The sequence below is a fragment of the Motacilla alba genome, chromosome 1, assembly GCF_015832195.1.
Source record: "Motacilla alba alba isolate MOTALB_02 chromosome 1, Motacilla_alba_V1.0_pri, whole genome shotgun sequence".
NCBI lineage: Eukaryota > Metazoa > Chordata > Aves > Passeriformes > Motacillidae > Motacilla > Motacilla alba.
The window spans coordinates 108663381-108679021 of NC_052016.1; the positions used below are offsets into that span (position 1 = coordinate 108663381).

General features: G+C 39.6%; 1 protein-coding gene across 10 annotated transcripts in view; it reads right to left on the bottom strand.

Annotated features, from left to right (window-relative positions):
- The window catches only part of SCML2 (Scm polycomb group protein like 2), a 76189-nt gene that overhangs the window by 20861 nt on the left and 39687 nt on the right, over nt 1-15641 (bottom strand). For all 10 annotated transcript variants that reach the window (XM_038134033.1, XM_038134052.1, XM_038134056.1 and 7 more), the window contains 2 exons: nt 6546-6796; nt 1281-1416 (listed from right to left, as the gene is read on the bottom strand). In XM_038134033.1, coding sequence (XP_037989961.1) covers nt 1281-1416; nt 6546-6796 — 387 coding nt within the window. The remainder of the gene's footprint in view (nt 1-1280; nt 1417-6545; nt 6797-15641) is intronic.

A 15641-nucleotide genomic window follows, 5' to 3' on the forward strand; every position in this document is an offset into this window, starting at 1 on the left:
CTAAATAAACACTTCTTTACAAACACTGTAAGGTGGTTTAAAGTGTAGCACAAAGTCATACAGGACTGTTGTAACTACTTTTTAAAGAGACAGTGCAAAAGTGTCTTCCAAAACAACTGCCAAGGCAGAAGAACATGGAAAACATGTAAATGATGATTTTTTTTTTCTTGTTCATCCTGGCTGCCACATGACCATGAATGCACCCAAGACATTATTACAGCTTAATGAAAGTATGTGCCTCTGTGGTGATTGAGCAATCTAAACATTCTATTACACAAAGGACTGACATATTTTCTGAACTGTAGTTTGATTTTAGATAAAAAGCCTGAGCATTTAAAAATAAAGTATTTCTACAAGAGTTTTAATGATGTAATGTCTTCGTGCATATCTGTTTACTCTCTGATGTCTGCAAATTGAAGGAAACCTATTTGTACAAATAATCAAAGCTACAAATCAACAATAATAGTATGGCATTTTCTGTCTGGGCTCAGCAACAACTGCCTTGCAAAAGGTTTATTTTCCTAGGAAAAAGGTACTTGTTTTCCCCTCATTCATGACTGAAACTGGGCGTGAGAAGAACCTGACAACTTCTATTGTAAAAACAGATTTTGAATGTAAAGAAGCACCCCAAGCAAAATTATGGTAATTTATGGAGTTTTTAGAAAGTTCTGAAATTTTGGCTGTCAATATATGAATTGTTTCACTATAGGGTTACCAGTTCCTCAATGGGTTAGTTCATTTACTAGCTTATTTCTTTTTTGTCAATCCTTTTCAAGACACATTTCATTATATCTAGAGGCAAAAAAAAAGCAAACATGAGGAAAGAGGAATGTATTCCCTCTGATTGCTACTACTAGGTTTTAACAGAGTTGTTTTTCTTCATGTAAGGCTATATAGAGATAAAATCTCCATTTTGTAACATTACACAGTACAGCTTGCATGGGATCAGAATATCATATGGGCTTTTAGCTACGTCTATTCCCATTTCATACTTTAAGGAGCAGGACAAAAACGAAAGAACTGTACAGCCTCCTTCTTCACACAGGAACAAACTGCCAGGTCTAGCAGAGTTATCAAAAGTCCCTGTGCCCCAGCACTTACTGCTATAATGTGGGCATCAAAATACCAGTTCTGAAAAGTAACTCTGGCTCCTACAAATATCTTTCAAAAACAAGGCAGCTGGATAATCATTTACAGCAATAAGTTTGCAGCACATTCTTCATAAAAATGAAACTGTTTGACATGGAAGCCATTTCACACACTTCTTTGTTTTTTTTTACCTGTGGATATAACTGCTGCAGTTGCTCCAGACAAACTGATTCCATCTTTAAGTATCTGTGCAGTGCCATTTTCCCCCTCAGGAGATGACTGAGGAGAAAGAGATGTAGGAGTCAGTTGTTCGGGCAAGATTTTTTTCTGTTAAGAGAAAAAAAAAAAAAAAAAACAGAGTCAAAATGTTTAATGTTTTTTAAGGAGTCTGTACAACCTTCCTGCTATCAGTTACCATCTTAATGAATGTGTGTGGTTCCTTAGTAGAAAAGTACCACACACACAGCAGAGAAGGGAAAGTTCAGGAAAGGAAGACCAGAAACTGTCAGTTTGCAGTTACAGCTACTTCAGTAACGCAGTGAAAGACAAATGACTTAGAAAAGAACCCACCTTTGCCTAAAAAACGGGAAAAGAAAGATACATACTTTATATACTACTTCATGACTCTTCTAAAATCTCAGAAAGAGGTATTCCAGGGTATTTTCCTGTCCCTTCCAGTTGGGTTGATCACAGCTCAAGTAAGTTAGTTGGGCTGTGCATGTACTGCCATAAAAACCCAAAGTCACATCTAGGTGTCAGCATTACAATGCACCTGTATTTTTCCTCAGCTTGTTTCAAAGGGGTTGAAATTCTCAAGTAACCACTTCCAGGAATTTTCAGGTGCCTCATGCAAGATATCAAACAAGCCTGTAGTTACAATCTAGTCATGCTGGTTGCCAAAACCTTTTCCTTTCCCAAAGCAAACATATTTGCAGCTTATCATACAACAGATAACCAGAGTTCAGAGCACAGCAATTTAGAGATTAGTCCACGTGCATTACCTTCTCCAACTGAGGAAAAGAGAATTTTGTTGTAATTTGGGTTGGACTGGGGTTTAGAAAAGAAATGTGCACATGAAAGACACATATCAGAATCACAGAATGCCCTGAGTTGGAAGGGACCCACGAGGTCATTGAGTCCAAATCCTGGCCCTGCACAGGACACCCTAAGAGTCACACCATGTGCCTGAGAGCATCCAAACACTTCTCAAGCTCTGTCACGCTTGGTGCTGCAACCACTTCCCTAGGGAGCTGTGCCCAACCACTCTCTGGGTGAAGAACCTGTTCCTGATACCCAACCTAAACCTCTCCTGACACAACTTCAGCCCATTGCCTTGTGTCCTGTCACTGGTCACCAGAGAAGAGATCAGTGATGTGTTTTGACATACTATGAAAATTCATTGAAATAAAAGAAATAATAAATAGTAGTTCATCACTTTTCCCCTCACCACTTATTCCTGCATGAGAGCAGATTACTTTTTGACTCTCTTACCTAGCAAAAATTAGGAATTTAAGAGATTACCCAATGTCTTGACACTGTTGAACACAGCAGAGACTTGTGGTAATGTGGTAAGGATTTACCATTAAAAGTGATATATAGTGAAGCAAAACTTCAGTCAATTTGCTAAGGAAGGCTAGGGCTCTTCCATTTAGCAGTATTCATCCTCTACACTTTTAGAAGCAGGCTATTTGTCAAGTAATGTATTGAAAACAATGTAGAATGCAATCAGAATATATACCTTCCTAAAAGAGTGCTTAACTTCTTCACAACACCTAGAAAGAAGAAATTAACTTTCTTCTGAAATCCAGGGCACTTAAAAGAAAAATTCTGTGCCACTTACAGTTCAGAGAAGATAGGTTGGGCTGGGCAAAGTACTGGACAATATGGCACTGGGTGGAATCACCATGAGGATGAGAACAGACTGCCAAGGCTTTGTGAATGAGATGAGGTGGCACAGGTGGTACAGAACCAAGCAGTGATGTACCTGTCAGGAACTGACCATTTATCTTAACAATGGGTGACAAAAAGGTCTCCATCCTTAATACAGAGCATAAAAATGCACTTGGGAAGACTGTAGTTTTGATCTGAAGTCCAACATTCCTGAAGGCTTCCTCTAGCAGGGATTCTTGCAGGGGGGGCAGTTTTCTTTTACCATGCTGCCAAAAATACCCATTATTGGTATTGGTCAAATTGGGGGAAAATGAAGGGGAAAATTCCTCAAATTGAGGAAATGGGAGAAAATGTAGAAATGAAAACAAAATACAAACACTAAGCTAAGAGGAACCATCCACTCTCCACACCAGTGCACACATGTGGTGAGACTAGCTGGCTGTTTCCTACCTTCTCCCTCAAAAGGGAATATAGCACGTTCTGCTTGCTCAGCTGAGGCTCTCATTTTGCAGCCCCCCCATGATGGGCAGCCACCTGGGAGCCCAGAGCTGTGCTGTTTCATGAGACAGGCCACAATCCCAGCAGGGCTGGGCACAGTGGCTTTGTCTGGCTGGCCCCTGCCAGCTGGGAGGGCACACCAGCTCTGTCTGCCTGCAGAGAGCAGGGCTCACAGCTTGTACCACCAGGACAACACCAACTTCACCCTCATGCTTAAAAACTCTTTTTGTGGGGTTGAATTGAGGGCTGGTACCCACACTTAGACCAAGGAGTTTCCTCAAGAAATTCTGAAAGGAATTCTTTGCACTGTTATGCAAAGTGTACTTTTAAAATGTAATGGAAGAGATGTACAGAGGTTCCTTATGGAAACAGTGCAAGCTGTGAGAAACAAATGAAAAGCAAATTCCAACATGCATCTCATACTTACAGAGCTTAGAAAAAGTTTAAATAAAGGAGAAAAATGATGCAACAGCTCAACATTTCAAATTGTATAATAAAAGTTAGTATCTGCAAAATGATAAATACTGCAGCGTAGCAAACCTAAGGGGGCAAAGAAATTCAAACAACTCTGCAGAGGGAGAGGCAGATACCAATGTCCCTAAATACACCAAATAGCCAACTCCCACTTGAAGCACAACCATTTAGTGCAACATCTGGACAATTTTTTTGGGTTTTTTTTGCATCAGTCTAGGGGGGTGGATGGAAGAAAAAAAGCACTTTCAAGCCTCTATGCACATACCACTTGCATATTTGCATACATACTGTGAGGTGTACAGGCTGTATGGCTGCACTTCATGTCAGACACACCCTGTCTGCAGAACTCCCACAAAGCCCCATTTCCTCTCTTTACCCTTATGCTAACAGGTGTAATAGTCCAAAGAAAAGTTTGCACATATGTGAAACATCTTGGCAATTTAACCACTCACCAAAGCAGTAACAGCCTTCTGTGAATTCTCAAAAGGAGCTAATTTTTCAAGTTTCTAATGCTAAAGTTAACAAAGTAAAAATCCCAAATTAGATGTATCAAACCCAGAGTTTGCAAAACCTCTCTGCTGCCTGGTCCCACAGAGGAAATCAGGAGTGCATAGAGGTACCTCAGATTTGCTGCCTCAGGACAGGGTATGTCAACACTAACACCCATTCCCCAAACAGTACCTCCAAGCACTTCACACAAACCAGGGGTCAAATGCTCTAAGCAGACACCCAGGGCCCAGAAGCCTCTTCTAAAGGCAAGGTGCCTCCAACTACTGTTTCAAAACATGATAAACCCTCTCAATTTCTTTTGAATGAGAGCTAAAGGACAAAATTCTTACACGCAAGTGCACATCCTGCCACACCTGAATAAGACCTTAAGATATGACAGTCCTGTGTTCAATGGTGTCCTTTAAAGCCCCATCCAGACTTACAAAGAGCACCCTGCCCACCAGCTAAGCCTGGATAGGAGCACCTTTCTCCTCTTCAATCCCTGTCGCTGTGCATTTTTATACACCAAGAGAGAAACAAAACTGGAGACGAATTCCATCAGTACCCTACCAGTTTATATGTCTGACTGCAAGGGGCAGGCAGCAGAGAAGAATGCTCAGCTGTGAATTTATGGTCCCCAAAATAATTTCTTATCCTGTGATCATCATTTCAATGATCATTTCAATGAAGTGCTGCTTCCAGTTTCATACTAGAGCTTCCGGCTATGCTCTAGCAATGTTACTTCACTAGTACTTCACACTGACCAGCACAGTCAGTGGAAGGGAGAATCCCCACCTTGCCATTACTCCACCTCTTCCCACGCATCATTAGGAATAGATCCCACAGCCCACACTGATACAGACTGCAGGAGAAAAGCCCCAAAACTTCTACTTTTTGATTCTTGTTCGGAGGAAAGGAGAACGAACACAAAAAAAAGCCCCAAAAAACGCCAAGAAAAAGCACTGCCCCCACCTCCTCACTAGTGCTAATGCAAAGCAGGAAGGAGCACAAGGACAGACTCAAATTGCCTGAGGAAAGACATTGCAGGATTGCTACTCTTCTTGGACAGCCTGCTGTGCATGAGCAAGCCTCAGAAAATAGACTCTACTTCCATGGCAATTCAAATTGCCCTAAGTCTGCCCTGCTGTGATCCTATTCTTCCTTGCAGCAGCTGTAGTATTTGTGCTTTTTTTTTTGAGGTGGAGCAGACAAACAAGGAAGTAGGAGGGATGGATGTTGTGCTAGCTGTCTACCAATTGAGCTCCCTGAACTGGCTCACTTGGAGATTGTTTATCTGCCAGCACTGGAGTCAGTGGCAGCAGGAAGTGGGGTGAGGGGACAGCAGTTCCAGTGTGTACCTGACCAGAGAGCTCCAGTGTGCCTTGATCAGAGCTCCTGTGTGCACCTGACCAGAGAGCTCCTGTGTGCACCTGACCAGAGAGCTCCTGTGTGCACCTGACCAGAGAGCTCCACCAAAGCTGAAGCTGGAGGCAGCTGCCAACACTGCAGGTCTGCTCAACTGGGCAGGGAGAAAGGCATCATGCCTTTCAGAGCAGGGCAGAATTAGGCCCACATCTAGAGAAAAAGAAGCTTCCTGCTTCATGCTAGTAGAAGCTCCAGGATCAGGGAGTACCCATGAGATTAATTTGGCAAATCCAAATTGTATGCTTATGATCCAAATTGTAAGCTAATGTATGCTTAAGAAGCCTAAATTACACAATCAAGTCCTCACTGTTTTTAATTCTTTGTTTCTAAACCTGAAAAAAAACCCCAAAAAATGCAAGCTATATATATGGTTCAGTAACAAACTAATCCAAACTAAAAAGCTTAAATGCTTTCCTGTCTCTCTACTTCAGAATAGCATTTTTCAACACCAATTACTCACCCATAAATAAAACAGTAATCTTATCTGGGAATAAATTAATCCACAGGATCTTATACTAAAATATTCCAGAAGAGCTATTCTAAACTTTTTTTCGTAATCAGTTGCTGAAAACAGTAAAGCCCTGAAGGCTGAAGAGAAGATAGAAAATTAAGTAATAATAATAAAAAAATCTCACTGCAAAATTTTGCAATATAAAGTAAAATAGTAGATGAGGACTAACCTTTTTTCCAGGTTTTAAACTTTTTTTCCTTGTTTTAAGATTTTCAGTATGAGAGGTGCTTTTTGTCAGGGGAATATTTTTAGGAGACCTGCCCTTCTTGGGAACTGCAGACTGTCCAGGGGGTTTGCCCCGACCTGGTTTCCTGCCCCGCTGCGCTGGTACTGGAGCAGATTTCTGTGGAGACTGCATTGAACGCCGGGTCACTTTGGAAGGGGAAGATTGGATTTTTGCACTGCTCTTTGTAATGGAAACTGAGGAAAAACAAAAACAAAAGGGAAGGGGGGGGAAAACCTCAAAATGAACAATGGAAAGCAACTTTTCTAACAAAGGCTTAAAAAAATAAAAGTGTACTGCACAATTTACATTGTAAAATGAATATACTTTTTACTTTGAACTTAAGTAGTTGGCATGAAACTACAGAACTTCACTGATGCCAAAGAGAGAACTCTTTGTACCCACTCTTTTACAGGGACTTTCCTAAGAGAAAAACATTCAAGTAAAAATTGGGAAAAAAACCCAAGAATTAATCCACTCACCTTATAAATGCTTCCCATAATTTAATTACAGTATTTATAAAGTGCCATTCATCAAGAAGGCCTTCAAAAATATGTCACAAATTATACAGCTTATAATACATCCCTTTTCCTCTAAGAGCAGTTTCCACAACTACAAGACACGCAAGCTACTTCTGGGGAGCTACAAAACAACTTTGAGCAGCAAAGAAAATTATCCTAGTGACAAGGAGAAACTGATGACAGGCAAAAAGCCCAAAATGAGTATTTGTCTGAGATGTTGGGTTAGAAAGTTAAGGTCACATAACCATACCCAGATCTTTCTACCTGGTGCCATATCAAAGAAGGGATTCCAAAAATCAAACACAAAATATCATTTTTCTTCATTCTTAACACTGAAGTGATTTTCTCCCATGAGATGGGTTAATCTCCCATCCAATTCAATATGGAATCCCAACAGATATCCACTTGGATGTGTTCCAATGTGCATATGCTGTGATAGCATTATAATCTGGTGTGAGGCTCTAAGATGTAACCAGATTTCATTAAACTGAAACCTCCTACTGAACAGGTCTTTTTTGCTCTTCTCTGAAATAATGATGGTTTTATTTTAACAATTCCCTTCCCAATGGACAGATTAGAACAGCAAAAGGATGCCAAACAGAACATGAGGACATACCCTCAATGAACCTGCTACAGCAGCACCTGTGCCCAACAAAAAGCAAATATTAAGTCCCTGTGGCCAACAAATACACCATTCTGTTGGCCCAACTGCTGGCAGGCAGACACAGAAATTGCAGGACAGGTAAGAAGAAGATGAGATAGGGAAGTTTTTTGACATCAAACCACTTTTGTTGAGAGGTATGGGAAAGGAACACACAACATATTTGAAATAATTTTAAACCTTTATAGGAAAATCAGACAGCTTTCTAGTGTCACACTGCCCCTACCACAGCCTTTTGCATCTTGCTGATCATGAAATTCATGTGATTTACCCCAACCTTAAATACCATAAACTTAATGTGACATAACTTAGAGAAGTATTGCAAGTTAGAGTTAAAACAGGCTTTGACTGTGTCAGTCATCAGTGCCTGATTCAAAGCACTAATTCATACTGGAAATGGAGCATAGGGGGCTGTTAATTCTGGATTTTTGTGAATCTGGAACCTTTTTTCCCTGAAAATATTAGTATGTTGAAGCTTTCTGGTAAGCAAGTAAAACAAAAAATAAAACACAAAGATACTTTTGAAATGAGAGATTGAGAAAATAAAATATTTAAAGATTGAGTAACAATATTAATGTCTAGCTCTATCAATCATATTCAACTTGACAGTCCAGCACCTTGCTTTACAACTGTTCCTTTAACCCTGTATCTTTATTCAGGAGTTAACTGTTATTAAGTATTTGCAATAGAAAATGTCACTATTTTCAAATTCACTGAGATTAAATACACACTGCACACAGACTTCTTATAAAATACAAGTACTCCTGACACACATTTCTAAAGCAGTAGGAGCATTTACATATATTGCTATTTGCCTGATTCAGTTACTAATCTAATATTCCTTAATGGCAGTTCAGAAGAAATCTCTTCATTATGGCTGGTTGCAATTCTAATACATCAAATGCAGACCTGATATCCCAAGGTGTCTGAGAAGGACCACCTTCTGGATGTACAAAGTGATCATTTTCCTTTTATTTATGTACGCCAAAACATCTTTTCATATGCGAAGACAAAATAAGATGAACAGAATTTTAACCAAATGCTGGCACAGCATTACTCTTATGTTCCTGAACTGCTGAATGACAACTCACATTAAGCTGCATTTCTGGAAAGCAAAACAATATCAACTGTGTGCTGTACTATGCAATGCTACATATTATACTTACAACAATATAAAATGCAGCTATTTTATTTATTTGTGCCACACAACTACGCACAGAACAAAACAACCATAACCTTGTAAAGAAATGTTGTTTAACAAATTCTTTGTGCTTCTGCCTATGCCAAAATCCAGCAAATGCGTTTCTAGTCTCGCACAGTAAAGACACAGCTGTTGTTAAACACACACTACTTTCAAGTCAACAGGTTCTAGGAGCACAGGTATGAGTTTTGGACATGGGGCAATCCCTATTCCCTTGGACATTTACCAGACAAAGAGTAACAATGCAAACAGCTCCAGCCGCTTCCTGCTGCCCTCTTGAACCACACACATCAAGCACTACCTTATCTCAGCATCTTCCTACCTGTATATGCCAGAGGACCAAATAGGAGCAGCATTAACCATTAAGGGGGCAGGGGGAATCAGGTCCCACTTGGTATTATTCCTTCTGCCGAGGGCTGAAGCTGCTTTTTTTAATAGGCAGGACTGCAACAAAGCCCACGCCGCCTGGGCAGCATCCCAGAGATAGCAGCAAATGAGGAAGCTGCTATTTGCATTTGTTGATTTAAGAGGGGATGGGGGGAGCACAAAGGAGTGGAAGACTGGTAAAGTAATTCCCACATTGTCTGCAGGCTGTATTGACAGTGATCATCAGTCACCTGCTCATACTTCCCTCACCCCGGCCTTCAGAGGGAGAGCAAAGGTTACACTGGGTCACAGGATCTGGGGGGAAATGAAAAGACATGCAAAATCAAGCGGCCAACCCACTGCATCTGTAGACAGAGTTATCCCCACTAGGCCACATGTTCCAAAATCTAAGACATTTTAATAGTCTCATGAGAACTTGTTAAAATATAACGATGAAGAGAATAGAGAGGAAAAATGCCAAGCTCTGCTTGCAATTACTGCAGTATTTAGCTGGGATATTTACAACCAAAAAAAGCACATTTGCCTTTTGAGGATGCTGCTTTGCATCACAAAGGCCCTCTCATTTGCACAAACAAAATCAAGCATTTGTGTCATGTTGCTCATCTACAGAAATATCCACCACTCCACTTTCAGGAATGGGATGCATTGCATGGCTTTCCTTCCCAAATATCTTGTTTAGAGCCAAAATCTGTACAGGCACCCCTGATAACTGAAGAACAAAGGTCACACTACACAGATACACTTTACCATAGAAATGTTAGCAACTAAGCAGCACTTTCAGAGTTCACAGAGCTCCAGTCATACTGCCACATCTGTGTGAGCTATAGGTATATAGCCCTTCATGCAACTCACAGCTTTCATACTTTCAAATGCCTCTCTTTCAAAACATTCTTTCTTCCCCCCCACCCCCAAACGGTTCTGTGAGAACCCCAACACAGGCAAACTTTGCATTTAATGTAAGAGAAACCCCAAATCCTGTATTTTGGAACTCACAACCTGGAGATGCACGTCCCTCGCTGAAACAAGCAGATCCACTGCAATCAACTGAGCCCATTTGCATGAGAAGGACCCACAAGGTTAGGCCTCACATGAGGGCCAAATTCTGCTTGAAGCAGCAGAAAAATTTCCCAGACACAGGTAGAACTGCAAAATTGACCCCAGAATGTTATCTCCAAGATCTCTTGCCAGAATAAGTAACATATTTAAGACAACTGTGAAATCTGAAGCTACTGAAACCTCCAGTACTTGGGAAGGGGGATGGAACAGATGACAGCTCAAAAGGCTGAATTCTCATGCAATTCTAATTAGTAAAATTCCCTCAAATAATCAGCAGTGACAGTTTCACTCCATGTTTTTATGGAAAGCAGGGGGGAAAAAAAGGTTCAGATTTGTAATATTTAAACATTATAAATCTCCCATTCAGTTAGTGCCACAGAACTGCAATTACAAGACAAGACTTAAAACAACTCATGGGAAATTATACAAAGCAAGGTAGGGGCTCACTGCCATGTATTCTGTGAACACAGAATTGCTACCTGAGGTGAAGATGCCAATTAGGTCAGTAAAAGAAGTAGTTCACTTTTAAAATCAGGTTTTCTTTCAAGAGACAAATGATTCTGTTTGTACTGTAGTATTTTTCCTATGCCCCTTCAATATATAAACCCAACGTTCTTCTGAGAATATAAAAGCTTGGTCCTCCTGTCATGTACAGACAAAAAAAAAAAAAAAAAAAGAGGCAAAGAGGTTTAGCAACTTACCCTAAATCCATGTGAGCATTCCACAGGAGAAGTAATGGAAACATATCTGCTGATTTCTAGCCTGGAGTTTTAACTATAAAACTAACCTCCTTTAATACAGTCAGTTATTATCATGATAGTTTTGACAACTGGCAAAGGAAGTGGAAAAGATTAGCAATTTTTTTCAAAACAGCTTACTGCCAAGGATTATAAAAATTTATGTCCTTATGTCTCAATTGAACAACAGAGCCATACAAAAGTGTAACTATCTGTAATGCATTCCACCTCTTCCTATCTGTGTTTGGATGACTTCTGGTTATGAGGTAGCTGTGAGATACTAATTGATATGTTGCTATGATAAAAAATCAGGTATAAGTCATTATTCTAAAAAGCAACATCTCACTTGGAAACTTGCAACATCCACCTTGGCAAAACACGGACACTACAGCTTGAAACTTTCTTCTTTCTAGATTTTAGTTTCTGTTACCAATATAATAAAAGAAATAAAAAGTTTCTGTCTTCTGTGAAAATTTTTAGACTACCTTACACAGGACTGAAAGGCAAAATGGAGGCTGCCAAGCAATGTAAGAGAGAAATGGATGAAAGAAAAAGAAAGCATTCCTCTCCCAGCGATCTCCCCAGGCAGCACCGTAGCACCTTCAGTCCCTCAGTCCTTCACCGCAGTCTGCCACATTTTCAAGAGGTAGGCAAGCTAGCCCCTACAGAAGAGACCACGGAAAATACCATTTAAGATCCATCAAAGCCTGCTGCTAACCAAACTAACACTCACCACTCCCAAAAAGACTAACTTCTATGAGCTAAGATGGGGCACGGAATATGTGGGATTTGGGGGGTTACAGGCAAAACAGAAGAAAGACTCCTGGAAGATCTTTTCAATTAGTCCCCAGAAACCAAGGACTGTGAAAAGCCAGCTTCTAGTCTCATCCTTCAACAAGCACTGCCACTGCAACCACATTAGCAAAAAACCTAAACCAGACAAACCCCAATAAGAAAAACCCCAATACTTTGTTGATAATCCGGAAGGAAGGAAGACAAGGAAGAGAGCAAGCAAATAACTCGAACTATCAAAACAGCATCAACTTGAGCTACCTGAAGTGAACTTAGATGTGCTGATGATGAATCTGTCAATAAGCCTGGCAAGGCCAAGCTTTACACACTGGGTATAAATTTAACAACCTGACTTTTCACCCCATCATTACTGACTCTGCCCTGGTTTCGCCATTATTTTTCCCCAAATAGCATAAATAGGATGAAAGGTGGGCCCAAAATGACACAGTACAATGCAACAAGCTTCCAGAGAAGAAAAAAGACACACAGAGCATGGATAGTACAATGCAACAATTTGTTTTGTCTCAGCATGTGAATGACAGCACTGATGCTCTGGACATAGCTTATAGCTACTAACACAGAAAAATTTGGAAAATACCTACTCAATCACGTGCACTAGCAGGGCACCACAGCCACTGGCTGTGGCTTGGCACACCTAGGTTAGTAACCCCTTTTCTGCTTAGTCCCCACTGGAGTAGGGTGTTTTATTACTCAAGCTGGGAGGTCTGTACAGTAGTACAACTTTCTGTTTAGACTATACTGAAATCCCTGCAGTGTCCATAAGACCCAAACAAGAGGACATAAAAAAAAAGTCCATGTAGCAGTCAAAAATACATGTGTTGGAGTACTTCCAATTTGCAACAAAATTACAATTACCTTATAAATAAACATGGTAAGACGACAGGGAAACCAGACTCACAATAAGGTCACATCTTTGGAAACGGCAAAACCTTTATTCTTTCTTAAGTGATTACTGCCCTGTAGCAGCACTATCCAAGCCTTGCTGCACGATGTCAAGAAACATTAATACCAAATAAAAAAAGCTTAACATTTGAGGGATTGTGGCAAATCAGGTTTTAGCCTGAAGCACTGAGGAGTTTTTCATGTACAATTCTGAAGACAGCATAAATCTGCTTACTGTGTCTGCCTGGTTTAACTACTGTGATCTGCTCATGAAGAGAAGCTGGCTGCACTGACAGAAAAATAAAACCTCCAGCAGTATGAAATTTTACCACTTCACTTTTTTTTCTTTAATGAAACTTAATTACCATGCTTATCTGATTTTTTTTGGCTACTCTAAACATCAAAGAGTCTTCACAGATCTTACTATAGCTCTGTATAAAGTTTCAACACTTCTTTTGTTTCATCTGCAAACAGGGCAAATACTTAGGTTTGTACTGATGTTGCACATTTGTGCACAACTTAGCTGAAAACGTAACAGAGCTTATTTTCACATAATTTCATCAACAACAGAGAAGACCATCTCTAGTATCTAGCTCAGTAATATCTGCACAAAGTAAACATTGAGAAAATGACTGAAAATTAAATAAAACTAAGAAATCATAAAATAGACAAATAAGATAATTTTAAATCTCGGCTTTAGCCTGTACTGCTCTTTTGCTGCAAACAGTTTTAGAAGGAGACCTTTAACATCAACACGCTGATTAGCATAGTGAAAGAAGATTGCTCTCCCTGCCAATAAATTCACTAAATTAGGAGAAAAGCAATGATGGGACACAGGGTGTGCAAGAGGGGGAGACAAGAGAATCAAAGAAAGAATATGACTAATGGTAAAAACTACAGTGTCTCATGTTTTTTTATTTTTAAATTATTTTTATTACTATTTTTATTTTTAAAATTATTTTTTGTTTTATTTTTAAATCATTGTATCATCTTCCTTTGGTCTCCCAAATTTTTAAAGCACGGAGAGCAGTTCCAACTTTTTGAGTTCTTTGCATCACCTTTATCCTTCAAAAATTCAGCTTCATAAGGCTGGGGGGATCATGGGTATGTAGAAACTGATCCCCCTCTTTCCAAATGCTGTTCACATCTAAATGATTGTACTACTTAATACTGAAATCAATCTTTGCAGGTGAAACTACTTACTGTTTCCCACATGGATTATCCCCAGTTGTTCTTCTCTTTTCTCTCTTTCATGAAAAAGGTTTTACTTCTATTATAAATAAAATGTGGGTTGCCTAAGTAACTGCTATTTACATGTAATAACTAAACAGTAAAATGAATTTATACAGAAACAGCAAATAGAAATTGTTCTGACAATCTCCAGTCACCTGCTGCTTACTTCAATCATAAGCCTCAAAATACAACAAGCTGCCAAGCAATACATGAATATCAAGAATATTCTTGGGTATAGTAACAGATTTCTATTGTTCAGCAGAGTAAAGTAAAAATTACAATCTATTGTGGTTAATAGAAAAGCCCAATACATTTTGCATAGAAAAAGAGTGAATTAAAAAAACATGCAGAAGATGTAAAACTTTAAAAGCTTTCTTAAAGTGTATCAAAAGCCTAAGTTACGTGGACCCAAGAGATGACCAAATTTTAGAATGAGCAAATGCAGAAGGTAACACTAAAACAACAAGACTGAACTTATTTTGCATTCATACTCACTCCAAGGAAACACACAAGATCAGTAAAAGTCCAAAAATCCCAAATACCAACTAATGAATAAAGAAGGAACAGAAAACATAACAGAAGGCACCACCATGTCACTAAGTTTCCATATATTGTGCACTTCTGGATCCAGTGGCTCAAAACTGGTGTAAGTGAAAAGGAAACAGTACAGAAGAACAAGGGTGACCACAGGAATAAAACTGATCCCTGAACAACAAAACCAAAATCTTCCAGTAAAAGTACTGGAAGTACAAGAACCTGCTTCAGAACAAGAAACCAAGGACAACAAATGAAACTATCAGCAAGGAAAAGGAATATCTCCATTTCTACAAAAAAATATACTCAAGTAGAGAACGCCTAATGTAGGTGCTAAAAAGGATGTTGTAGGTGTTAAAAGTTCAGATGGCTCCAGTATATAATAGAACAGGTTAGATCAAGCTCCTCCTCTTTTATACTGAGTACCTGAGAAAGCAGTCAGCATAAAAGCATTATTCTGGGCTTGGAAGGACCTCAGCTGCAGATGGACAGACACTAGGAACACTTGTGCAACCTTGTCTCCTATATGCTTATGCTTCTCTTCAGACATCTGCTTTCAGCCAGTGCTGGAGAAAGCCTTCCAGAGCAGATGGTCCTTCAGACTGGTCCAGCACAGATGTTACCATGTCAATCTCTTTCATTAGGTACTTTTCACAACACTGTGTTTTTTAGTCTTCTCTAAAAGCATGTAAATGACCAAGAGACACAGAGAAAACAATCTATTGCATCCTTAAAATATTAACCCTGAGGCAGTGGGCCAAGCCAACATCAAAAGATACATAACCAACTAGTACTATCAGAGATATTTCTAATGACACAAACTATAATATTAGCTAAGCACAGCTTCTGATAGCATAAATATTGAATGGTGCATTTCATACCACTGTGCACATATCCTGACACCCAGCCAGGTCTACTAAAGTCACACCTTCTGATAAGGACCAAATACAAAACATGAACACAAATATTAGGGCCTGAAGGCTATCAACAGTTGGTCCAAAACACCTTTTCACCTAA